Below are 27,567 nucleotides of genomic sequence, written 5' to 3'. Positions count from 1 at the left end.
ATCTAGCATAGCATAACTATATAGCTTTGATCTAGCTACTTGCGATAGTTGGGAAAAGTTGATGATGGCTGGCAAGGAACTGTGATGGTTGGGAAAATGCCCGCTCATGCCCACCCTAGGCTGTGACTATGGCTGTACTATGTAAAACAAAAGCCGCTTCTTTGGTTGCCTCAGAGGTAATTTTATTAATGTTTTAATTCATAAGGCACTCAGATCAACAGCTCAACTTGGTCAGACTATTAATGTGTAACAGGACTTGCAAAAAGCAGGGCATGTTGGCACCCATCACACAACAGGTCATACCTCAGCACTAAAATACTCTGTAACATAAAGTGTCTGAAATTTGCATGACCATAGTCCAATGTACTAAAAAGTTACAAGTTATATGAAAGTTTGAATGAGTGGACCAATTCTAGATGCCCAAATGCCCTATTTTCTTAAGTTCAGTCACGTTAAGGTGATGATGGCTCCATTTATAGTAATATTTATGCCCAACTTGAGGTCCTGTGACCTTCATGTTGAGATTCACATGTTATGTATGTGCATACATGTATCATGCTGTTCATGAAGACACATGGTATGATTTTATATAACTTCTTGTAGACCATCCAGTGGGAAAGAAAATTTCTCATCCAGTCAACCAGTTATCATTTCTTTTCAAGTCATCAGGTGAAAGATGTGTGAATAAGTTTGTTACTGTAACTAAAAATAAACTGAGTATACCAATAAGTTTTGCAGGCGTGGTTCTACGGGGCTTCACCAGATTCCAGAAATCAGTCACCTTTTTTTTGGTTTTCAATAAAATTGTGAAGGTCAATATACTCTTATACAGTAGAATGGTCAAAGTTATCCCAGGCCAAAGTCATCAAGAAATTATTTGTGGTATCTTTTAAAGTAATTCTAGTGACTATGCCTCATGAAGTACTTACCTATGGTACAAAATCACCTTAAAAAGTATTTACCATTTTTAAGCATATTAAGCACCTCTAAAATAATTAGTGTTATCGCTGTTTTGTTAAAACTAAATCAGCATGGAATATATAGGCCACTATGTCAGTAGTTAAATGTTGACCGTCACTATGTGGGCTATTCTACTTTGGAGTTGAAAACCAGTCAATAAGTTTTCTACATGTAGAACTATCTCTGAAGCTTTTTAACTTGTAATAGTAGATCCATGTTTTGACCTGCAAAATGAAACCCTAATTGTCATATAAGATGGTGGAGTAACAGCCCATTTTGTGTATTTATATTGTGCATACACAGTGTTACCATGTATCAGGGAGGGGGGGGGGGGGGGGGACTTTCCCCTGTAACCCTCCTTGAACTTACAGGACTATTATCGACACCAAAAACAAGCTGGGAATCATTTACACTGCATTAAAATACAGAAGACAATGGGCAAATAGGAGACCACAGTTATAAATGCACTTTATAATAAACTGTACACTGTGAAGAAATTAGCATGCAAGGATTGACATACTCTAATAGAGCAGCCACAACTGAGTCATTATCATCAACTGATAATTTTAACAATAATGCCTTATTTTGATTCACTTTACCATTAAGCGAGTTTTGTATAACTAATATTTAACTATTATAGCTAACTTTAATAATTTTCTACAGTATATGTCTTGCAAAGTATACGCTTTGTTAAACAGCTATCAAAAATGCTCATACAGTCAAACCTAGGAGGTCTAATCTAAAAGATTTTTCTCAGGTGTCCAACTATATTGAGTCTTAGAATGTATGTGTCCTTCATTCATTCAGCTATACCAATCAAAGTTATGCAATTGAATGTAACTTGTGTACAAGAGTTCCATTCTTCTCCTTTCAGTGGAACAAATACTGTTTTATCCTAAAACTTCCTGCCCCCACTCAATAACCCTAACAGTGTCTCCTAGATCTGCCTATGGCCTTGGCAAATGAATGAAGTAGAATTAGGTGCTATTGCATAGGCAGATCTAGGAGTCACTGTTAGGGAGGCTGAAGGGTGGCAAGAAGTTTTAGGATAAAATAGTGTTTATTCCACTATAGTACACAATTTATATTCATTTACATATTTTGGTTGGTACAGCTGGATGAATGAAGGGATATACATTCTAAGACTCTAGTCACATATCTTCTGAGAAAATGCGTTTTTAAATTGGACTTCCTAGGTTTCAATTTGGCATTTTTAATAGCTATTTAGCTAACAAAGTGTAATGCATGTAAAAATTACAGTTAACCTATCTGAGTGTTTGAAGTAAATCAAAATTTGTCATAATTTGCAAAAATTATAATTTGATTACATTAGAATTGTGACTGTTCTATTAGAGTAGTGACTGCTCTATTAAAGTATCTCGATTTTTGCACAAATTGTCCTCTATTTCTTCACAGTATACACTGCTTGGAGCTACATGTTGTCTTCTGTATGGTGTGAATGATTCCTGTTTTTGGTGCCAACATGGTTCTGTAAGTCCAAGGAAGGCAAGAGAAGGGCCAGAAAGGACAAAGCCTTCCTTGGCCCCCTGAGATCCACCTATGGCCAAGGTGATGAATTCAATTGCAAAGGTGATGAATTAAAACATGCAGTACAATAGCACTGTATATTAGGAGTCATGAAGGTTTGGGCTTTTCTGGCCAAAAATATCACATTAAACCCCAATGTACCATGAAAGTATTGTTATACTGGTTTTTCATCATTTACTTTTTTTCGTTATAAAATAATTTTCTATGCAAAACTTGTATGAAAATTTCTTACATACATGACAATTTTATGTAACATCAAACTACGCTAATAGAGCAGCCATTCACATAAATCGTACAAAAATATTTTATGAAAAGATTTTTTCATGGAGATATAAAGCAAATTACGGTAATATATTCTTTAATGGAAAGCTGTAAACCATGAGTGATCCTCACTATACAATAGTATTTTTTAAATGTTAATTTTAAAAATGAAGTAGGGACCTATGCAACAAAAGTAATGAAACAAGAGATGAATGATGGTATTACAGCATAGCTCAGTGGGAAAGTCCCTACTTTGGCATTGAGCAAAATAATTGTTATAGCTAATGTGCCAAAGTAGAAACTTTCTAACTGAGCTATGCTGTAATACCATCATTCATCTCTTGTTTCACTATTTTTATTGCATAGATCTCTATTTCATTTTTAAATTAAGAATTCTTTAAAATACTAGTTTGTTTAGTTTTTTGCTGTAGCACAGCTAGTTACAATGTAACTTGTGGCTGTTCTATTAAAATATCATACATTAATGTTATATTAGAGTGACTGTTGTATTAGAGTATATCTCAAGTCAGCCAAAAGGTGTGCAGCTAGCTAGACCAATAAGGGGTGAGGTTATCTTGTTTACTGTTAAGTAAACAGCTAGATTTTGTTAACAGGTGTGGTCCCTGTACTCTATCAGTATTAGTCCACGTAAATAATTAATTGATGGGAGTGGTCGTGAACCTATCGCAAACGGGATCCAATCACAAACTTGCAGATATCTAGCTAGTATATCTCTTATCAGTAGTACTGGGACTAAAGCGCTTCTAAAATCCAGCTCTGAAATAATTCTGTGGCGTCTATGTTATGTTGCTGAAAGAAAGTGTTGATACGGAAAATTAATGCCTCAATACGGTTTCGTTGGATGAAGAAGACAAGCTGTCTGTTTGAAAATAAAATAAAAGACAAGGCACATAGGGCCTACACTCATTGGAACCCCAAAAGGCACATCCCACTTGTGAGTTTGTTATTGTGGTGTAAAATGGTGGTCATGCGCTGCTTTGTTTGGCTTCTAGCCTTGTGACCGTGGTCAGTGAGGCAGGCAGTGAGACTAATAATATTATTTGAATTTTGACGATTTTTAAAAAATTCTATGTCCGGCCACCTGTAAGTGTTTTGTTATATTTAATACTGTTTTATATATTATATGGACTAGTACTATTCGTAAAGGTGATTTTCGTAATGTAAAATGTCTCTAGGGTAATTTTTAAAGATGGAATTTGGGCAGAGCAAACTTTTCTGGGTGATTCCTACTTAAACGGTGCTACCGTACCATTATGATACTACTGTACTTTATGATTATTATGTGTTATTTTTAAGAGAGGACAATGCTTGATCATTATTTTCCATTGTTGTGTAAGTGTTTACCTGATGATTACCAGTCCACACTGGAAAAACTGAAAAGCTTACCCCGATTATCAACCAATGATCACCAACAACTGGGTACTATGATATCATCATGTGAAGCCCAACTGGTCAATGAGAAGATTGTCACTTTCCTTATAGTAAAATTATGTTATAATGGAAGTAGTGATAGTCTAGTAGAATTGTGTGATGTGATGGATAATTTGGTTGAGACTGATCAATCAGCTGGTTGTGTACAACAACTAAGATCTGGTAAGTGGTGATGATTTACTGGTGTAATTTACAGTATCATTGTAGGCTTAACTGAGGACATTCCCTTATCTACAATGATACCAGCTAATTCCTCACTTCAAGGATCATCAGTTACTACAGTTGGGAAGCCACACAGTGTGACATGTACACAACATGATACATCAGCTACAACTGCTGTTGTTAGTGCATCATCAATCAGCTTTGAAATTGAAACCTCATGGCCTGTTGACAATCAGTCTATTACTGGGGGACAAGAAAATAGTGTAGTTGCAACAGGTAAAGGCTTTTATAGGTACACATACTCTCACAGGCTGGCCGTGAGAGCACATACTGTATAGTACAAAATATTCGAGAGACAAAACTTTCATGGTTTTTTGGGTTTTCCCTTGAACTACAAATGTTTTCCTGTAAATTTTCAAAACTGATATTTTGGCGCTTTGAGATTCTTAGCACATCAGTCAGATAGCATTGCAAAAGTACATTAATTGTTTTATCGGTTTGTCTGGGACTCTTCTTCCTAACTCAGAAAGCTCTCTTAATCAAGCAGTCGATTGAAAGGCAATCAAAGCAGCTAATGAAGAAGTTATGAAGGTCCATTCAGAGGGGAAAGACGCAAAACAGCGATCAGTATATCTCAAGACAACACCTGAACAGAAAGCACTAGTTGAAAAGCGTGCAGTTGAACATGGAGTGATGAATCCAATAAGACAAATTGAAAACAATTTTCTCCCTTGGCTGATGCATTGAAAGAAAGTATCGTCAATGGTTGGAGATGAATATTTGTACAAGTTGAGACACAGAAAGTGAAAGAAGAAGACTCTGAGTTACCTTTGAAGAAAATTGGTTGCCCTTCACTGCTTGGAGAAGATATAGACTATAATGCTGAAATGATTATTCGGTTATTTGGCTATTTGGTCAGTATGACACTATACGATTCGATAACACACTATTCAAATAATCATTAGCACTTTGTACACTGTATTCAAATGGAAAAGCGAGCCTTGAAACTTAAGATTGTGAATGAAGTGATGTATTTACAGCTGTATGGTATAAAAATTCTATTTTAAAAAAGATAGAAATTGCTCTTACGCTCCCTAACAATAGGTTTTAGTAGTTACTCAATAGAACAATAAGCTTAAAAAATAATCAAATATTTGTTCACAACTATTCGAATAGCAAAAATTGCTATTCATTTCAGCACTAATATAGACAAGCAAGTGCAAGCGTACTTGATGAAGCTTGGTGGTGTGGTTAATGGCACTATAGCTAGCGTGAGTACTAAGAATGACTAACCCTAAATTACTGTTGAGCATTGATGGTCACGTTGTGCTTACAAAGAAATGGAACAAGTATTTGCTGAAAAGGATGGGCTTTGTAACAAGAAGGCAAATTCTAAGGCCACAGCTAATGTACAGTAGACGACTTTGTAAAGGTGAAAACTAACTATTTAGCTGACATAAGAGCCATCATCAGTTTAGAAGTACCAACATGCCTAATTATTAACTGGGATCACACTGGCCTCAAATATGTGCCAGTATGGCCAAGGAGGGGTCCAAAAGGTGCAAATAGGAGGAGCTGAAGACAAAAGGCAGATTACTGCTGTCTTTGCAGCTACAATGGAGGGAGATTTTAATGGAGGGAGATTTCCTTCCACCTTAACTGTTTTATCCTACCACCTGTTTACCATCAACAAAGTTCCCTAACAATTGGCACATCACAATTACTCTAACACACTGGGCCAATAAATCAACCATTTTGACATACATTGAGTGAATCATTTTGCCATACATCAAAGGAAGCAAAGCGAGCAATGTGCTATATGCATCTTTAATGGGTCAGTAGTAGCCCAGGCAGTAGGGCATCGGCCTGGTGATCAAGAGGTCCCAGGTTCAATGCTTGAGCAGAGACTTACTACTACTGTTGTTTCCTTGAGCAAGAAACTTTATTTCCATTGCTCCAGCTACCCAGCTTTTAAACTGGGAACATATTGTATAATTATGTACAATTCAGAAGAACAACCTTGGCTGATGCTGTCATCCCTGTAAAATAAATTGAAAACAAAGAGATAATTTTAAAGCTTTACTTACTGGTGAAGTACTGAAGCTGTTTGAAGACAACAATGTTGATGCTTTCTATGTTCCAGCCAATTGCACTGACTGTTTACAACCTCTGAATCTAAGTATAAACAAACCAATGAAAAATTTTCTTAAAGGAAAGTTTGAGTTGTAGCATTCTGACCAAATGTTTGAGCAGGGAAATTCAACACCCATGAACTTTCCAATGCATTTACTGTTGTTTTCTTGTTCAATTCTTTAGGGCTACCAACAAATCGATACTTGTAAGAAACCTTATGGTAGGTCTCTTGAACACTGGCACCTTCCAGTTATAATACAAGAAATACAGCCACCATGCTTTAAAAATTACATAAGGTAAAATATTATGATATGGAATGTGACCAAAACCCGTTGAACAGTTGAGTACAGACATGGCATAGACCTATCTGTCACTTGGGTTGCCCTCCTCTCTTTTGCAGAGCAGCTCTTCCCTAATCACAGGTGTCCATATAATTATTCTGTTAGATATGAAATGAACTGTTGTACAATGAAGTGCCATCATCCACGAAGTTATCCACTTGCATGCTCAAAAACAAACTGATCATGGAAACATGTAGACCACAACTTCATTGGTGTTACTGTACCACTTAAGTGTAAGCACCCCTAGCATTGTTTGAAGTAAGTTCTGATAGTTTTTGATTGATAAGTGCCATGTGGGCTACGCAAAATTGATGGACATGTTTGTGAAACTGAACGAAAGTTTGTATCATCAAACAACTGTGGAAGTTGTTCCACAAATACTTGCAAGGTGATCTAACCGGGAAAGTTTTGTACCTCAAATATTTTGTACTATACAGTAAGTCATGCATATAAAGTTCTTTTGAAATATATAATATATACTGTGTGTCCAGTATTATTCAACAGAACAGCTGCAATACATGCACTATGGATTTATCTTTGTCTTCCTGTGTGCCCAGTTTCTTTCTCCATTACTTCATAGGTGTTGATTTGTGGGTAAAGCATCAATGACTTTTGTGCTGGTTATCGTGATCATAATATTCCTATTTCCTGTAGTGACTGGATTGATTACAGTTGTGTTTCTCATACTGTTCATTTATTTGTAACAGGTAGAATATGGCTACAAAATGGCCATTTACTTTTCAGTAATGGCACATACTCAGACATGAAATCAATTTTATAGAATGGTATTCTTCCCTTCAATGCAGTATGTATGGGTATGCCACTCATGAATTGTCTTACAAAATGTTTAAGAATAATTCTGGAATTATAAATTCAAGTAGGGATTGTAGAAATAAAAAGTAATACAAGAGAGGTTGTTCACACTTACAGCTACCTGTATAATAGTATGACTGAAGGACGTCCACTATAGTAACAATAGTTGTAGGTGTTTGTGACCTCTCTTGTTTCATTCTTAAGTTCTGCTTGCTTTTTAAAGCAAATGTCAATTGTTGTGTTGTTCTTTTACAAAACAGTGTTTAAATTTAAGGATTTGTGCAAATGATAGAATGCTACAATGGGAAGTTTTCATGTCAGGCTTTTTCCATCTGCTTGTTAACTGTCTAAGTCCTTGAACATCGTAGATTTACTAGATCTTTGGATATGCATAATACTCATATCTTATACAAACTTAATACTTGTGTACCATAATGTATTGTTTGCTGATTATTATTGTGCTAAAAGCTTGTATAACTACACATGTATTTGTTCACAATATAATTATGTAGTTTGTTTGCCCCAACAAGATGCTGCCGTGGCACAAAATCCACCACAAAAAATTAACATTAACAAAGGTATGTATTTTTGTTTATTCAGTATACACATGCAGTTTACATATATGTAATTATTATTAGATTTTGCTCAACTCAAGACATACTATCACGCTATACTACAATTGATGCCTGATGACTATGAACAAAGTGTTGGGAAGTTACTGAATTATATTAGTGATGACCAGATTTGTATGATATTGAGTAGTAGTAACTCCACTGCTGCCAATAAAATAATATTGGATTGTTTGATTGAGAGGATGAGCCGTAAAGAAGAATTGCTTGATCTGTGTGATCAACTGGAAACTATTACTACATCACATCAGTTGAACATGTTGATCAGTAAAATGAGATCTGGTGAGCAGTATGAGTTAACTACATGCTTGTATCTGCATTGTTGTTCTACTGTATGTAAATACTCAGCCACACACTGTTGCTGATTGTAATTGAACTAGTACAATTAAAAATTACAGTATTTAAAAATGAAGTAGGTTCTAGTGATAAAAAGTAGTGAAGAAAGATATTATAATGAATGATGGTAGTTATTACATAGCTAAGTGGGAAAATCCCTATGTTGGCATGCTAGTGCCATCTGTTTAATGCCTAAGTAGGGATTTTCTCACATAGCTAGCTACCATCATTCATATAATATTATCTTGGTTTTATCACTGGACCTTACTTCATGTTTAATTAATATTGTACTAGCTTGCAAAAACATTTTGCTATAGCATAGCTATGTTATATGTACATGTGTGGTTGTGACTGCTTTATTAGAGTATCTCAATATCCTTGATTATCTTGAGTGGTACGTCACACGGTAGTGAGTCATGCAGCCAAGAAAGCCGGCACACCACACTGAGTATATTGACAGGAAGAAAGAAAACAGCTTTTTCACGCGTGCATAGCTCCATGGCCCCTTCTCCAAAGCACACCATTTTTGCATTATAGCTGCCTGCCAGGTAGGGTACTCCACACAATAAATTTGATTAAATTCGCAACAGCCGTTTACCGTATAGTAAAAACTTTGGTGGTAAAAAAGTGTGAAGAAACCCATCTGTTGAAAAAATTGGCAGAAAAACTTTGGCGATTGAAATAATATTCGCCAAAGTTTTTACCGCCAAAGTTTTTAGTGTGCGATATGTAAGGATCTCAATAAGATAAAATGACAACTGAGGTGTCAATTCATCAGTTAAGTAGTGTAGTAAGTGTATAGGTAGCTAGTGTTGTTGTTGTAGCAGTACTTTTGTAGCTACTGATCTAATGACGTGCTAGCAAAGGCATGCTTCTCTATCTCCTGCGATGTCGAGAGCAACCGTATTTGCTTCTCAGTGAAGTCCAGTAACAGAGGTTATCATGTATATCAAAGTATTTGGCCAAATCCATCACGAAACGACAAAATAATTGACGTGCGAACGGGAAGCTGGTTGGAAATGCCGAAGGAAATGCTATCCCAAGGAGTGCTTACAACTGTGGGACACATATTCCCAGGAAGATCAAGATCTCCAAAGTCAGCTCGATCTTTATTGTGTGGTGGTACGAGCTGACCTTCATCTCAAGTTCTAGTTAATACTCAATGCGAGACTCAATGTGCTCGTGTGATCATCTAAAATAATTGACGAAAAAAACTTTGGCGAATTGAACGCTATTGCCAAATTCGTCAAAGTTTTTTACCGCCAAAGTTTTTTACTATACGGTACTAGATATGGGTGTTTGAAGTTTCATTTTAATTTTGTTTTATTCTTCTTATGCCGTACGGGGGCTCCAGGGGCTTTGATTTTTCTTTTCGCACACTTTGCAAAAAAATGCTATAAAATGCAAATGTGTAACTTGATTGCCTCAATCTTTAGCACAAATGAAGCGTGTGTAATGGTGGATTCATGTGCCAAATTTACTGTGAACCTGAGGAATATCCAAGGAGTTATGAGCATTTATTCACGTAAAAAGATCAAACTTCTGTCACGGTTACAGGGTAAACCGAGTATAGGAATAACTTGAAAATTGGTGTGTAGATAGGCTGATCATCGAAGCAGTGATTTTTGATAGTTTGAATAGCAATAGAGTTACAGCGACAAAGTTATAAAGCAAAAACCACACAAATGTAAATCATGGGATCGAGATACTTTAATAAAGCAGTCACCACAGGTAAAAAGGGTGTACAAAAAAATGTCAAAAAAAGCTTACCAGAGTTCAAACCAGGGACCTCCATACCTAACACCTGCATCCTTAACCACTGAACCACTGCTACCTTGGTTGATCCAGGGGCGGATCTAGGGGGGGGTTCAAAGGGTTCCATGGAACCCCCCTTTTGAAGAACCTCTCTTACTTGAGATACTCTAATAGAGCAGTCACAGTAGTCTTAATAGGAGCAGTGTAGCAAGCTATGTATGTAGTTATAAATAAGGAAATATAGTTGGTGAGGGCATCTATGGTAATTAATTAAGGAGCAACTATTGTCAGCAGGTGATAACCTTTTTTTTTGGTCTTTGCCTTACAGCTAGGCTGAAGTTGCAATTCCAGAGTGGAAACCCCCTTTTAAACTGGATCCGCCCCTGTGATCACCTCACTTAATTTCTACTTTATAAATGAAATTTCTGGTTGAAATCTGTTTATAATCAAATGTTTGTAATTTCTTAGATCTACCAACATATGTACTAGATTGTTCTAGAATATTCTATGTATGTTCTATTAGAAGTCCTCAAAAAATGTACACTCTATTAGAGTATTACAATAATATTATCAAATAAATCATGCCATGAAATACATTTATAAGTCTGTCTTCAATAATCATCACTGTATCTGCATAGAAATTTAAAGAAGAGATGTGAGTACAACAAACCTCTATGTCAGCCATAGGCTGGTTTTGGGGCTACAAAAAGAAGTGAAATCCACACAAAAACAGCCAAGCTGTGAAAAAATGGTGCGGCCTTAACAAGCCTGGGTGAAAAAAGTTGTGAAATCAAAGGTGGTGGCCAAGAAATGGCTGCAATGATGTTAATGATTAAAAAATTAATAATGGCTGCGTGCATTGTTAAAATTTATTAGGTTTAAAATCATTGCAGCTATTTCTTGGCCGCCACCTATGATTTCACAACTTTTTCACCCAGGATTTTTAAGACCACACCATTCTTTCATAGCTTGGCTGTTTTGTGTGAATTATATTATGGGGAATGGTTTGCCATGTCTAGTTTTCTATAGCAGCACTACTGTACTGCAGCTTGTTGCAGCTAGATCACTAACATGTGTAGTCACAGAATGATCTGATTGTTTTGTGAGTGTGGTCAGTCCATGCAATCGTTTTACAAGTGCAACTACACATGTCTACTCAACTTGCAGTTGCTAAACAGCTTCAAAGATTTTTGTGGACTCTAAATACACTCTTCAAAGGAAAGTGTTGGTGCAGAAACTTAATGCCCTGGTATGGGTCCCTTGCATGAAAAAGACAAGCATAGAATTGAACATAAAAGAAAAGGCAAACTGCAGAAGGCAGACAATCATGGGAACAAGAAAAGAAACATGCCACCAGTGTTGTGGCAAGAAATGGTGGCCATGTGCTACTTTGTTTAGCCTCTATCCTTGCAACTTTCAAATTGGTCGAGCAGGCACTTTGGCTGGCTGGCAGGTGGGCAGACCGGGATTTGGCCTTTTAAAAAAAATCAATATCCAGCCATCTGTGAGTGTTTTCTTGTTTTTAATGCTGGATTTAAAGTTAGATACGCTAAGGCTTCATAAAAATGACTTTCATCGAATAATTATGATGGTTTCTAATGGCAGCCATTTGGGACCATGTCGGTCACTTTAGGGAGGACAATACTAGATTAACCTTATCTGTCATGAATGCCATCCCAGCCTGCATCAACTGCATGAGCATAGTTTGGGAATAACACAGGCTAAGCATTGAGCATAATGCCAGCATATTAGGTACATTGACCACTGGAGAAACTGCTGAGATGCTCTATTAGTATACACATGTAGGTTCTTGTTGTAGAGGGAGAGTATCTAAACATCAACTAAATGAACAGTCACTACAATTTGAAATATGTACCCTAATAGCTCATTTGCAGACTACTAGAACAGTTAAATACGCTTTTCTTAAGAGCATAGTTATGGATTAATTGAGCACATTCAATGGAATATAATAGAATAGCAGTAAATATTGAGTACATAGTAAACCACGCTTGTTTGTTGCCTTTGGATAGTAGAATAGTAGCAGCATGGTTGTAATTGCTGATAGTCATATAGTAGCTGCATTTAACTGTAAAATAGGAAATATTTCACACATATCTTAATGTGCACTGTATTGGTGTAGACCTTGTGCAACATATTCAGATTACTGGCACCGGTTTGTCACCTACTGATATTCAGTCATCATCAGTTATTCAACAACATTACTCACCATCTAGTAAGTGTATCATATTTACGCATATTATGTCATTACAATGGTTGAATACCAAGCTAGCTGTTAATGGTGTAGCTGAACTCTTTAAACGATCATTTGTTTCTAGCTGATCTCTCTATGGAGTAACTTGTTTGTAGCTGAACTCTCTACAGGATGGTTTCTTTGTAGCTGAATTATTGCAAATCGGGAAATTAGGATATTCTTATGTAATATTGAAGTTTTAGCCATCAGTAATCAGCTATTCTCAAGATATGCTTGACAAAATTTCATTTCTTGTATGTTGCCATACCATACAGATAAAATTTAAATGCCTACATAATCCAGCATCAGGGTTTAGGGTGAATCTATGTATCATACAGTACAATAGTACTGTTTAGTAGGGACGATGAAGGTGTGGGCGTGGTCCATGAAGAAAAATCTACCCAAAATCATCTTCAGAAATCCTTCACGGCCACTTCACAGTATTGGTCAGGTATAAACAAGCCCAAATATGTCTTCAGAGTGACCTGAAACGTTTCCGACGAGGTGCTACGAAATTTAAAAAAAAATTATTTTAGTGAATTATCTACTGCTTCACTGCCTCACTGATGCATTCAGTCAAGCGTAGTGGAAAACTAGCTACAGCTACAGCCTTGCTTCTTTGGCAGAAACGCTTTGAATTTTGTGGAGAAAAAACCTTTCATAATATTAAATACCTACGATGTGTGCGCTACTGTCTTACTGTTTTATCTTTGATCCTTCTTTATCGTGGCCATCTCTCATGAGTACAGCTTCCATCAAAGCACGCACACCACAGCGCCCCAACATATTGGAATAAATGTGTAGCATAATTGTAGCAAGCACGTGATTTTAATGTTGGGATACACCTCGGGATATGCTGCTGCCTGTTCAACATCGCCACTACACGTGTAAGGATTAGAGTGTTTGCTTTGGCTCGAAGGTGGTTTCTTTTCTGAGTTTAAAAACCAGTTGTATATGGTGCCTCTCTACAGATGCTATGGGTAGCTTTCCCAGAGCACTTTTCAGACGTACTGCAACTGAAAAATACCATAGTAGGCCTCATAGGCTCGCGTATCTCATCGTCTAGAAAGTGGGTGTGACCCTTACTTACGCGAAATAAAAGTAAGAGCAGCCCTGAGGCTTCGTTGAGAGAATTAGTGGAAAATAATACTGTAGACACACTATAAAACAGTTGAAAAGATACTTCTGTGTGTTGTTTAAAGTGGTTTGTTAAAAATCCACATCCTTAGGAACATTTAGCTGTGTATTTCGAGAATTGCAGAGGGGGGTGAATTACTAAATACGGTTATTCAATAAAATTTACAAAAAAAGTACACAAACAAGTGCAAGAAAAATTAGGAATTTTCCATATGAGTAGGGACTGCAGCAATAAAAAGCACTGAAACAAGCCGCTGAGACAAAACACAACTGAATGATTGCATTTTAATCCCTACTTTAACCATACATCATAGCAGGCTAAAGTAGGGATTAAAATGCAATCATTCAGTTGTGTTTTGTCTCAGTGGCTTGTTTCAGTGCTTTTTATTGCTGCAGTCCCTACTCATAAGGAAAATTCCTGATTTTTTCTTGCACTTGTGTAAGTAAGTAATAGTTGACTTAAAATGATTATTCATTAAATAGAATGCTGTTTTACAAGGAATGATATTTTGTCATACTCACTGGGTAAACTGCACAAGATCAACACACATAGTAGTGTGGTGCTAGGCCTATATTCCAGAATAATAAAGCATAACAGGCTGGAGTGCTATGCCAGCATAATGCTTACATATTAGGCAGATATTTCAAACTGTGGAGTTTAATGTCATAAAAATAGATCGATACTCCCTCTACTCCTTAATACAGCAGTCAGTGGAAACAGCAAACTGCAATAGAGCACTCCAATGTGGTTCCTTAGATCAATACTCGATCTCTAATAGAACAGTAACATTGTAGTGAAATACTCTAATAGAGCATTCTCATATTAAAATGTTCCAAGATAAATGCAAGAAATGTTGTTAACCTAGGAGCATAATGCAAGCATAATGGGAACACTGAAGAGCATATTAGGTGAATATTTTGGGACATCCTGAAAGCTTTTTGGTGAAAATTTGACTCAGGCCTATTAAATGTAGCCCAAAAGCCAGTACACCACACTACTGAGTTATTAACAGGAAGAACAATAATGTGATATTCATGCATGTGTAGTTCCTGTTCTGTAATAATGTAATTTTTACAGTTAGAATTGTCCACTAGGTAGGGCAGGCCACCTAACAAATTTAAATTTCTCCACCCATTCCATGATGTGAGCGACCAAAGTCCTTAGTACTTTTTTCTTTCTCAATCTTCTTAATTTCACACACTTCACAAAAACCTATTGTAAAACATTAAAAAGTCTGTTAAACATCTGTTGATGGCAGTTGTTTTGGTTTGTGTGCTGATTGCCAATAGCACTGATCACAGTTGTCATCCAGTACTTTACCCAACGTTTCTTTATACATTTACTTCTACTAAAATACATGTTTAGCTAAATATGCTTAGAGGATCAGTCACTTTACGATTTGCTAGTTTAACGTCACAAGAATATAATAGGCCACAGAAAGGTGACAATCTTTCCCTTCAATTTGCACAATTATATATAAATCTCATGCTGATCATATGTACGTATACAGAATAATGTATGTGTAATAGTTATACATGCCTGTGGCACACTACTGTGTTTGTCAAGTGTATACAATCTATACTAGAGATGATCCTATTTTGCTTTTTTTCCACCTATTTTTCTTTCCAGCAATTCTTTTTTCTTGGTGCCAATTTTCCACTTCTACCAAAATGTGGTTTTTCAAAAATGTTGCTGGCAAAATCAGTGCATCCCTAATCTATACCAAAACAGCCAAGCCGTGAAAAGGGTGCGGCCCTTCAAAAAGGCCAGCAAGAAAAAGTTAGGCAATCAAAAGTGGCGTCCACATTTTAATCCTGGCCTTTTTGGAGGGCCGCATCCTTTTTTCACAGTTTTGCTGTTTTGTATAGATATCTCTTCTTTTTCTAATTGCAAGTTCCAAAGCAAGCCTATGTTTGGCCTTGATACTCCCTTTTAACTTTTTTCCTTTTACTACAGGAATCGTTGAAGACTGAGTGGTTATATTTATTTATGAAGAAAATAAGATGAATTTTGAAGATGCATTTTCCCAATGATAGCTATGCAGATTCAACGTAAGTTAGGAATGGAGATTCCCTACCTTGAGGAAGTTTCCACAGCAGGAATGGTTAATTACTATTCAAGCTACTGGTACATGAAAATGGCATTCTTTTGGTTCTGTATATAAATCCAGTATGTCACCTGCACCAACTGTACTTGGCCACATGGCACACATGATATAGGTTATTTTAATATTTTTGTAGTACTCTAATAGAGCACACATTTTTTCTGATCCCTTCAATAGAACGCATATTGAATGTTCTAGAATTTTCACTTATAGATCTACAAGTTAGTATTCCAGTGTACTAAACCAGAACTTTTATTTATAGGGTAGAAATTAAGTGAGGTGAGCAACTGACAGCAGTAGGAGAGTAGTAAAGGGCTTGGGTATATAGGTGTAGAGGTCCCTCGTTCCAAACCTGGAGAAAATTTATCTGACGCTTTACGCACGTTTTTACTTCTCAGTCACTATTCTATAGAGTATCTTGATCGCACAAGTTTGGTTTTGCTTAGCTAATGCTCTCAGCATTTCCAATCACAACACTATGATAGTACATACTTCATTTCATGTACAGATCGATTTTCAAGTTATTCCGTCAAGCGGATTACCCTGTAGGTGTGACAACAAAATATTACTTTTGCAATTTTTCAAAATCACTCTTAATTCCGTTGTTCTTAGTTCAATCTGTACAAAAATTGGGCTGTAAATGTGCTGCATTATGCTGTTACTTCCCTCCAAATTTGAAATCCATCGATTAAAGCATGCAGAAGTTAGGGACCAACCCATTATGCTTTTATTTTACCTATTATGTTATGCTGCAAGGCTCAAAATTTTTCCTATTATGCTCAAATTCTGCTCAATATTTATGCCTCGATTCTAATGTTTTAAATAAATAAATTTGCATTGTATAGGTGAATAACAAGCAGACTATGAATCCTTGCTTGTCAAAATGAATGCCACAGAAAAGATTGACATACTCTAATAGAACATTCAGCTCTGAACTGTTCTATTAGAGTATATCGATCTTATTCTGTGATATTTATTTTGAAAAGCAAGGATTTATAGTATTGTACAAGTATTCTGTCTATTATGCTAGCATTATGTCAAATGCTTCTAGGCACCTATTATGCTCATAATTATGCCAGCATAGTAGGCAGGAGTTACAGTGAGTGAAGCCAAAAGAAGCAAAAAACACAAATAAAATAAGACAAAATTTGAAGGCACATATCTCAGTGACGGCTGAGTGTATTTAATTCAATTTTGGAATAGGAGGTTCCATACACAGCGAGAGTTTCCACAGCAAAACCATTCATTTCCGTTAAGGTGCTATTGAGCTACCAATGTATGAAAACAGCATTTTCTTGGTTGCTGTACTTGTCTGTACTTGGCCGCACAACACACTATTGTGTGTCCTGATGAAAAGGTGTTCAATATAAATAAAATGTATGCATGTTTATGTGGATAACTACTTGTCTAAAGAATAGGAGACAAGTTTATGTGACAGTTTTGCTAAGGACTCCGGTGGTTTGCAAATGTAGAACTGATAAGCATCACACTTCCATCTCCCCATCATCTTTCTATCAGTGCCTGTTATGCTGCCTCTTTTGATGATGAATCCAGAAACTGTGTGTTATATGAGGTGTCATCTAGTAACCTTGATTGCGTGAAGATATCTGATAGAAGAGATCTGAAGTTTTGCTGAGAGAGGGGGATGCTGCCATTTTGGACAAACAGTGGACTTGGTGTTTGGGCCACGTGCTGCCAAGCATGGTAGCAAGACTGTGTGTGATTGGACACAGTGAAGAATCATTTTTACCTAGGCACAAACAGATATCTTTAAATGGAATAACCAAACCTTTGAGGGGGTAAGGTATCTATCTAAGGCAACATAGAGATGAAATTCTGGAACATATTGGCTAAGCTTAGTGCTGTCAGCTCAGCTGACTGTGAGAAAATCAAAAATGCTATGCAACAAGCAGCCCAAAGCATAGTGCTGTTGTAGTCTTTACTGTTCCTTCTTCATCCCATGCAAGACTTACAACATTGGAATTTGGCTTTAAATGGATTAGCAAGTTAACCAAGATATAATGTTAGCCCTGTAGTCACTTACACATAATTATGGGTACTGTATGAAGACAGTTTATTTGAAGATATTATGATGACAATCTTGTTTACGTTTACTGCATTGTAAAAAAATGCACATGATACACATACCATTGGAGCTACAGAAACATAACAAAGCTCCATGAGCAGGCGAATAAGATGGTGTATAATGGTAATCAATTTGAGTCTTAATTCTCTGAGTAATGGCTCAATAATAACTTGCATGATTTTTCTTTGTAGCATACGTAATTTTACAAATTTTCGTTTCTCTCAAAACGCATGCTTGTGCGAACAAGTTGGATTTTTGCTAAGATTATTGCATATATGGCGTATATCAGAAAATGTGTGAGAATAAAATTATAGAGTAGTAATTCAAACGGGAGTTATAGCTGCAAATGTAAGCACCTGTCATTCATTTTTAGTATAGTTGCTGTACAAATTGATTGTCTTGCTCTTCCTACTGTCTATTCCAACTACTGTACTCGCCACAAAAGGCCCAAATTTTGGTGATACATTCCTTGGACACTGTAGATAATGTAGAGAAAATGGAAAAATTCAGAAATTGTGTGAACAACTCGGGTTTTTGCTGGGACAGTCACATTTATGGTGGCCATTCACATGCATGGCACTCCATAAATATATTGTATGCATCTTTTTAAAGACCTCTACTGGGATATAGCAATAAAATAAGTGGAATTTAAATATGCACTATATACCATAGGTGCAGGTGCATTATTGTCAATATCAGTGGAATCATTTTCACATTAAGCTTTTTTTTTCAAATTATAGTAACCCAACAGATGCACCCCAACAACCCCTGAATTTCCACTTTATAAAATACGAAGCTCTAATGCAGTCAATCCATTCAAACTACCAATTGATATTGGATTTGCTTTAGTCACTTTTCCCAAATTAACAATATTATCTTGTGTGTAAGCTTGTTTATTAGTTATAAGTTATAGTTATATCCCGGTACGAGGGTGATATCATTGTTATTACACGAGTCCGAGGCGGAGCCAAGGACGAGTGTAATAACAATGATATCATCCGAGTATACGGGATATAAATGTTTTATATCGAGTGCGCAGAAGTTTACGGATAGTAAATTAAGTTCCGGTTTGAGTTCCTGTCACTGTGCTCAAGATTTTGTCCGAATTGTGTGGAGATTCTACTTTGTAGCCACAAGAGAGACCTTTCATACTGCCTACAAACTGTAGCGAAGGGCGGTGTTATGAAGCAGCGGTTCCAGGTACGATTCGCCTTCGTCAGAAATTGGTATAGTGGTGTCGTGTGGTGTGCAAGAGAAAAATAAAGACCAACAAGTGGCTACCATAGTCCAAGATAGAACGATGAAGCTAGAGGAAGTTAGTTCTTCACCATAGTGACCGTTGGGAGTGATTGCTGGAGCGAAAATCGTCACGTACTATTCTTGACATTTGTTAAACTATCGTATTGGTAACTTGTAGTGTTATTGTGTAAAGGATTAACAGTTTTCTTGTAAGATTTAGGTAGTTTTAAGTGCTGTATTGGTGTGTTTTGTATCAATATTTCCTTATTTGGCTCTTTGTTCCATTGGTAAACAATGCCATTCGCGGTTATTATGATGTCACGAAAGAGACTGAGTGGCTCCGCAACAGGGTGATAAGTTAGTTATCACTGGGTAATAACTAATATATTGTACAGTAGCAGTGCCGCTCTGTCTAGCTGTAAGGTAGTTATAACCCAGTGAGGCGCTTTGATACTCCCACGCACTGGGGTTTAAGGTTGATTATTATTACAATAGTAGTGTGACTAAAGATTGCATGAATAAATATAATTATTTCTGCTATTTTGTTATCAAAGAGAATTATGCATTTCACTGTAGATGTGTCATCCAGAGTGGAGCTTCAAGAGAAAATAAAACACAACCACAAGCGATTAGAAAAAGGTTAGCCTAACTAGTATTATTTCATCACTAGCTATTGCAAGGTGTATGTACAGTGTAAGTATATCCAATGTAGATAACTACATAATATTAGTAGTTGTAATGCTTACCATAATTTGCTTTTTTCATTGTAAAATAATTTTCGTATGCAAAAACTTGTACGAAAATTTCTTGCACGAACCTTTTTATAAAAGAACGAACTATTTTAATAGAACAGTCATTTCTAATAGAACAGTCATTCATGTAAATCATACAAAAATATTTTTTACAACAAAAATTGTTATCACGAAATTTTTTGCATGAAAATAAAGCAAATTACGGTACATGTATTCATGCATGTGTGTGTTACATAGTTGGTATATAACAAACAGACACATGGGCAGAGGTTGTCACTAGCATTACAAATCAGTTGTAAACTGTTTTACAACTGCTTGTAACACAATAGTGCACCACCTTCAACCACTAATTATGCAGTTCAGAGGTATCAAGCTGACCATACTGTACATTATACCATCACAGGGTGTTCCAATACAAAGAAGTATAAGGACAAATTAAGAATTTGAAGTTCAATTAGAAATAAAAAGTAGAGAAACAAGGGAGGTCATCTATACCTGAAGATATACCAGTGGACATTAATTCCTATATCCATGACTGAATTAGGGATTATATCCACTGGTATATCTTCAGGTATAAGTGACCTTCCTTGTTTCACCACTTTTTTATTTCTATGATCCCTAATCGCACTTAATTCTAAATTCTTCCATATATTTGTTTGTTAACTTTTGTATCATTATTATGACTGGTGAACCCACCAATGGCACATTAGAATAATGTCAGGCTTGCTGTTTTTCATCTAAACATGTGCCCCGACTATCAATTACTGAAATACAAAGTGGCCATCATGCTTTGTTTTAAGCTATGCTCAACCCGCTACATAGTATTACAAATGAAGAACACTAGAAGGACCTCTGCAATCAATCTAACCACAATGGATAACTCGGATGATTCCCGTCAAACATAGGGAAGCCATCATGTGGCGCTACAACGAATTGACACCTTTCATTGTCAGCAAAGATAGATAGGACACAAACAATGACACAGGTAACTCCACAATGTATGCATTGTATATACTGTGGTATGCCCAAAGATACCTGTCTGGCTGAAGCAACATCAAACAGTGAAGAAATCAAGCTTGCAGCCTTAGCCACTATCAAGTTACACTTTTCTGAAGACATCAGTCAAGCAGTCAATCAGTCAGTAGAAAATTCCTCTTTTAAAATTTTGTAGCAACTTTCGGAAGCGTTTTAGGTCATACTGAAAGCACTTTTGGAATTGGTTGTACCTAACCAATACTACCAAGGAGACATGTAGGTATTGTTAGGTTGGTTTTAGGGTGATGTTTTTGGCCAGAAAACCCAAACCTTCGTGTTCCCTTATATACAGTATGATGTACTGTACTGTATGATAGAGACCTCAGAGAATAATACGTAGGTGGGAAAACAAATCAGGAATAGTTCTGAAACCATCAGATAATAATTTTTTTATCATTATTATTCATGAAGTTTATTTGCAGTATAACAGAAATTCAAAAATCCTTTTGATGTGCTGCTAAACATGTAATTTTCTACTAAATGACTGACTATCTAACTGGCCAATGCCTTTAACCAATTGACTATGGTTAAGGATACAGTTAGAAGGATTCGGCATTGCACTGAGGACATTTATGTGCTTGGCTATGTCTAAGCAATACTACCAAGAAGAAAATGTTTTGGACAATATTTTTAGTATGAAACTTCAAACATCCATATTTCCTACTATGCAGTACTACCATAGTGTATGACAACATACTGAAACAAATGAAATGTTAATAATCATATACCACACAATATGACAAAGAGGGTATGGTACCATAACACACCAATGAGGTTACATCTAATTAAAATATGATGCCTGTAGGTCACACTTATTTTATAGAAACCTGTTACAGATTTGATTTCTTCACTATTTGATCTCACTTCAGCATAGCGGAGTATGCTTCTGTTGTAAATTCTCCATTATTCTTTCCACTGTACCTTCTCCCCCATTTGTTTCTCCACTACTGTGTGAATGTTGATTTGCAGTAATGACTTCCTTCAGTGCTTTAATTTAGATAGCGTGACTGGATTGATTGTAGTCTACCACAAGATTGTAACAATGCATAGTGTGTGCATAGCAACACAACATAATAAGCAACACAACATAATAGCAGAAACCACTGAATATCACATAAGTTAAATTTACAAAGGTTTTGCCATGCACAGATAATTAGCACTTCATCTGCCCAAATTCTCCCCAAATTTCCTCAGTTCCCTATCACCCTGTTATAGCAATACTACCATATTAGTTGGTATCACACACACATATGGAAAGAGAAGAACACGTATACCCAATGGACAAATACTTGTGATTTAAGCCTTAGTAATAGGAAGGAGGGGTACACGGTGAAATTATGCATACTAGGAACATGTAACAGTCATAAAATGGTGTTTGTTGCAGCAGCATGTGATTTATGTGGAATAAAAAATGATTAAAATTTAATAGCTCAAAGTAGATCAAACACGTATCATGGCAAGAAAATGTATTGCAAAGGCCATGTAGCAGCAGTAAATTAGCAACGCAAAGAGCAGAAAGTGAAGTCATCCATCTAACCCAAAAACACAGTTGCTGACCATACATGCAGAATATAGGTAGCTGGAAATAACATATTTATATGCGAGCACAATCTGCAGTGAACTTGTCATTTATGAAACAGTTGAGAATTAGCATGAGACTGCGTTTCCTGGTAGGATGTAATAAAAAAAAAACAAGCAAACAACTGGGAATTCCTGCGAGCAGAATCAAGTATTAATGTCTTAATGATGTAATTCATAGTATTGTGTTTGTGGGATTGAACAGATCATACTCATAAAGCAGACACAAAGCATCCAGCAACATGCATGCTATGGCACTCATGCAATGTCATACAAGTTATGATACACTTGCAATAACACTACTACAAAAAGCTATAGGAATGAACACATGGCATAGTTCTAACAAATAAAATTTAAAACTGAATAAATAAATAAATAAAATTAATGTTTTGTGGGTGGTTTATAGGCTGTGAGGCAGCTGTAACCAATGATCTTTGTACGTGGTGCTATGTTACCACTTCTTTCTTACTATTTTAAGTATTTCTACTAACTTCTATGATGTAACTTTGTGATGGCCATCGGTGCCTGATCAATACAACATTAATTTCTACAATACTATTACTGTGATTATATTATAATTTGTAACTGTATGTGTGTAACACACATACTCACATATCTCTAAATGTCTCGTTCACTACAGGAATAAAGTGTCCACCACCTCCACCACTACCACCCAACTATGTGTGTCGTCAACAGCTCCTAGATGAGATGGTCACTAAATTATGTCAGTCCACCATTGACCCTAATAGTTATGGAACAAGTTTAACAGTTACTGGAGCTGGTGGATTTGGGAAGACTTCTATTGTCACTGCTTTATGTCATCATCCTGTGATAAAGGAACAATTCAAAGATGGTGTTGTGTTTATAGAACTTGGACCACAAGCTACTGATCCCAGTATGAAGTTAAAAGGGTTATATAATTTATTAAGTGATGAACAATGTGATGTTAATGTCATTGAACAACAAATCAATCAACTTACAAGTCATTATTGTCGTAATCTTCTTGTCATTATTGATGATGTGTGGCATGTTGAAGATGCTGAGCCAATAGTGAAGGCATTTAGTAACTGTAAAATAGTCCTCACTACCAGGATGAATGACATTGACCAAGACATACCTACCAAACAGGTAGTTAGTGTAGGTCATATGGAGCAAAGTGAAGCTATTGCTCTATTGACTTGTGGAGTGATTGATGTCAATCAACTGTTACAAAAGGATGTGACCTTACTTGTTGAATTAGCTCAAGATGTCCACCTGTGGCCACTGCTTCTTTCCCTTATTAGAGGACATTTGTCTCACAATCTGAAGAGACGCAATTTTACAAGAAATGAAGCCATTCACAATGTACAAGCTAAATTACATAATAATGGTCTCACAGCATTTGACAGGAATAACATTGACAGAAGCCGTAAATATGCAGTAAAAGCTTGTATTAATGTGACCTTGCAGTTGCTAACAAAGTCAGTTTCAGATAAAATGAAGTCATTAATATTATGGACTGGAATTGGTTCTTCTTTGCAAACAGCAGTACTACACCATTTATGGAAAGTTGATGAATTGGAAGCAAGTGATATTGTTGATAAACTATGGACCAATGGCCTTGTCCATTTTATTGAAATTACAATACCTCCACATAGGAACACTCAAACATGTGTAGAGGTTCATGCTGTCATTAGTCAATACATGATGGAATGCATCAAGAGTATAGATACACTTCTTTTATCACCATTTTGTGGGTTAGGTACTGGTGAATTAGTTTGTGAAGAACTTAGACAACAGTTTATGAGATGTTGTGGAGTACAATCTGTAGCAACACTATCTGCTAGAAATTATTTGACATACAAATTAATTGAGATAGAATATAGTTTAGTACCATTTTATCTTAAACGAATCAACTCATATGCTATAACTGATCCACACAATGTGATGGTAATACTGCAGAAAATACGGAAGGATCTAAGTACCTCAGCTAGAAATACAGATTTTTTACCATTATTGTATGAAAAACTTGAGTCATTTATTAGTGACTGTAACAAAGAATTACGAAATGCTCACAAATTGAACAGAAAGTTAAATCAACATGTTCAGCAGTGTCTTACTCATAGAAACTATGACAACTTAATCCAAACTTTAGAAAAGCATAGTTTGGAAAATCCTGTTGGAACAATAGCACAGAAAGCAGCTACCAGGATAAAGGAGATTATACCATTCTGTGATAGAAATGTGCTACATAAGGTTGTGACTGGGTGTGAACATTTGTTGAACTTGACATATCATTATCATTACATCACTTTAATGAGTATTCCAATTACCAAGCTACAAATACAACAATTTCAAAACATCACTACTTCACTACAGGCAGGATCATATCATATAGAACTAGCATATAATCACTACCGGTCTGGAAAATTTGATAAACAATTGGAAGAAGTGGTGACTAATTACTACAGGAAGCGTCAAGAAATTTCTCATAACTTTGCATAAACACACGTTATTAAATAAGTTTTAATTGATGCAGTTTGACAAACAGTTATTATTATACTATATGTTTATAAACCCTTAAGGAATTAAAGTGTGTTCTTCTACCTTTGCTAAAATGAAATTCAGGAGATGTAGTAAGGAATAAATGAAAACCATTCCAATGTATGTAGCTATGCCTATGATTCTCAGAGTTTTGTAGCTGAATGCATAAGTGGAAGCTCCGTGTTACTGGTGCCTGTTTTCTTTGCTGCACAACATAATTACTATATGTCTTACTTTAATGTTAATGATGGATTTTCTAGATTTCAACACATGCAGCAAGGCCGACTACCCTACTGAAAATGCTGCCCATGACTGCTGATCACCCTGTACACCAGTCAGTTACTTCCCCTTTTTGTGTGCAGTATGATTGTATTCTGAAACAGTAAAGGTCATCCCAATACTAGCTATTAATGCCAGCTACATAAATGCAGATTCCTGAATATCAGACAGAAAGCCTGGCTAGAAAATTCAATAATTCAATATTAATTACTTCCCCAAATTTATAAAATTTCATTAAATTTTTTGTGTGTCCATTAATTTCATTATAGTTTTGTGATAACCAAGTGATTGTGATGTTGGTCATTATTTTTACATTTAGTATAAAATGTCTACAAATAAAGAGACATTTGCATGGAAGGTTCAATTGGTATACACAAGTTAAAGCCTTACAGATCATCAGGTAGCTAGCTAACTACATTATTCCAGCTGTTCTTGCCTTCCACCCCAGCACATGCACAAAGTGACACTTGCTGGACCAGTAGAATTTAGTTGTAAGCAACCAAAAAGTCTGTGCCCACAATGATCACACACCATCCTGGAGAGGAATCACAAGAAAAGTATGAGATGGACCTATATTATGTACAATACTTCCAAGCCTGGGATATTGGAGCGGAACAAATTTACTAGACCAAAATTGTCCTATCTTACTATTGGATTAGTGTAGGATTGTGAGTGGAAATAAATTGTCACATTTCCTTGTGTGTCATCCAGTGGTGGATAGGTGTGATTTCCTATATATGGACTATCTGCAGAAGGATGGGGCTAAATGTCAACTACTGGATAGGTGAGATGATCCATGACCTATAACATGTCCAACACTTCGTGACATTTCCTTTCAGTATCATTATATAGGTCATATGTACGTACATGCACATGTACAGTACAATAAAGTATATGATGCATATCAACTCATACATTGAATAGTAAGACCAGGGCTGTACTAGCTATTATTATATATATAGCAAATTATCAGAAATCTACCTCAGAGAAAATCTTTTTAATGATCTGTTTAAATGTTTGCTCTTCTATAGCCAAATCCACCAACCCCTTGAAGAAGCTTGTGACTTTTGAACTTCTGATGAGTCTAAGATATTACAATTATTCTTACAAGTAATCCATTTTACTATCAATTAATATCATGTCAGCAAAAAACACTCATTGTAATTTTTGTAGGAGTGATTGTACATCATCTTATTTAGAGTGTCCAATCAATCAGTTAGTCTTTGCTGAAAAAAATGCCATTGTCCTGTGTTCTGGACTATGACTATGAAAATGATGTCAAATAGTACAGGAAAGCTAACTGCATGCCATCATTGCCATGCATCCTTGACTAGGGAAACCTCATGTACATGTCAAATTATTTCTGAACAGTATAGAAAAATCATGTAATAATTATGTCCTCGGCTAAGAAAATCTCATGTACATGCTAAATTTCTAAACAGTACGGGAAAGCTAACTGTAATTACTGCATGTCATATGTCCTCAACTAGAAATCTCATGTTAATATCAAATTTCTGAATGGTACCGAAAAGCTATCTGCATGCCATGTGTCCTTGACTAGAATCACATCACTGAGGTTTCAAGAAGTTGTGAGTCAACAGTTACACATTATCTTATTAATAAGAAGTGGTTACAGCTCCACCTGGGTGATTTTATATATGTTACCGTGGTATTTACTGCCCTAGTGTTTTCATGTATCTAAGGAAGCAAAACTCAGTTTACTTTCATGAATTTGTGCTTCACCCTCTAGACTGCAGGAACTGGGTTTGCGTTTCCAACTTGGTAAAGATTTTCTACAGTTTCACACTCAAGACTATTCCATCCTGTCTGCTGCAGGAAACATGCCATTAGCATGGTCCTTAATATAAAGCAGATAAAGTCCATGCAACTAACAAAGGCTGTTGTGAAACTCACTTCAATCATCTCAGTGTACAACATAGATTCAGCAAGGTTGGAGTCTTCTTGCGGAACATGGAACAAGTTCTTAGGTGGATTCACCCTGGGAAGCTCTCCTGTTTGTTGAAGGCTTCCTCTGACACATTGCCCACTGTAGTCAACCTGCACACAGAATGTAATGCAAAGTGTACCTTGCGTGACTCCAACAGACCAACTACGGCCCGTACTCTGGGTGGTTGTCCAGTGGCAATATCTCAACAAAGGTATACTTAACATCATAATCAAATATTGCACAT

General features: G+C 36.2%; 1 protein-coding gene across 1 annotated transcript in view; it reads left to right on the top strand.

Moving 5' to 3' along the window:
• Positions 1-25,189, top strand: part of LOC136246925 (uncharacterized) — a 29,930-nt gene extending 4,741 nt beyond the window's left edge. Inside the window, exons 2-9 of the mRNA XM_066038526.1 lie at positions 604-669; positions 4,087-4,383; positions 4,429-4,659; positions 8,183-8,248; positions 8,309-8,581; positions 12,531-12,623; positions 19,785-19,847; positions 23,214-25,189. Coding sequence (XP_065894598.1) covers positions 4,095-4,383; positions 4,429-4,659; positions 8,183-8,248; positions 8,309-8,581; positions 12,531-12,623; positions 19,785-19,847; positions 23,214-25,057 — 2,859 coding nt within the window. The 5' untranslated portion in view covers positions 604-669; positions 4,087-4,094 and the 3' untranslated portion in view covers positions 25,058-25,189. The remainder of the gene's footprint in view (positions 1-603; positions 670-4,086; positions 4,384-4,428; positions 4,660-8,182; positions 8,249-8,308; positions 8,582-12,530; positions 12,624-19,784; positions 19,848-23,213) is intronic.
• Positions 25,190-27,567: the final 2,378 nt, after the last annotated feature.

Source organism: Dysidea avara, chromosome 2, assembly GCF_963678975.1.
Source record: "Dysidea avara chromosome 2, odDysAvar1.4, whole genome shotgun sequence".
Taxonomy (NCBI): Eukaryota; Metazoa; Porifera; class Demospongiae; order Dictyoceratida; family Dysideidae; genus Dysidea; species Dysidea avara.
This window is presented reverse-complemented; position numbering and strand designations above follow the sequence as displayed.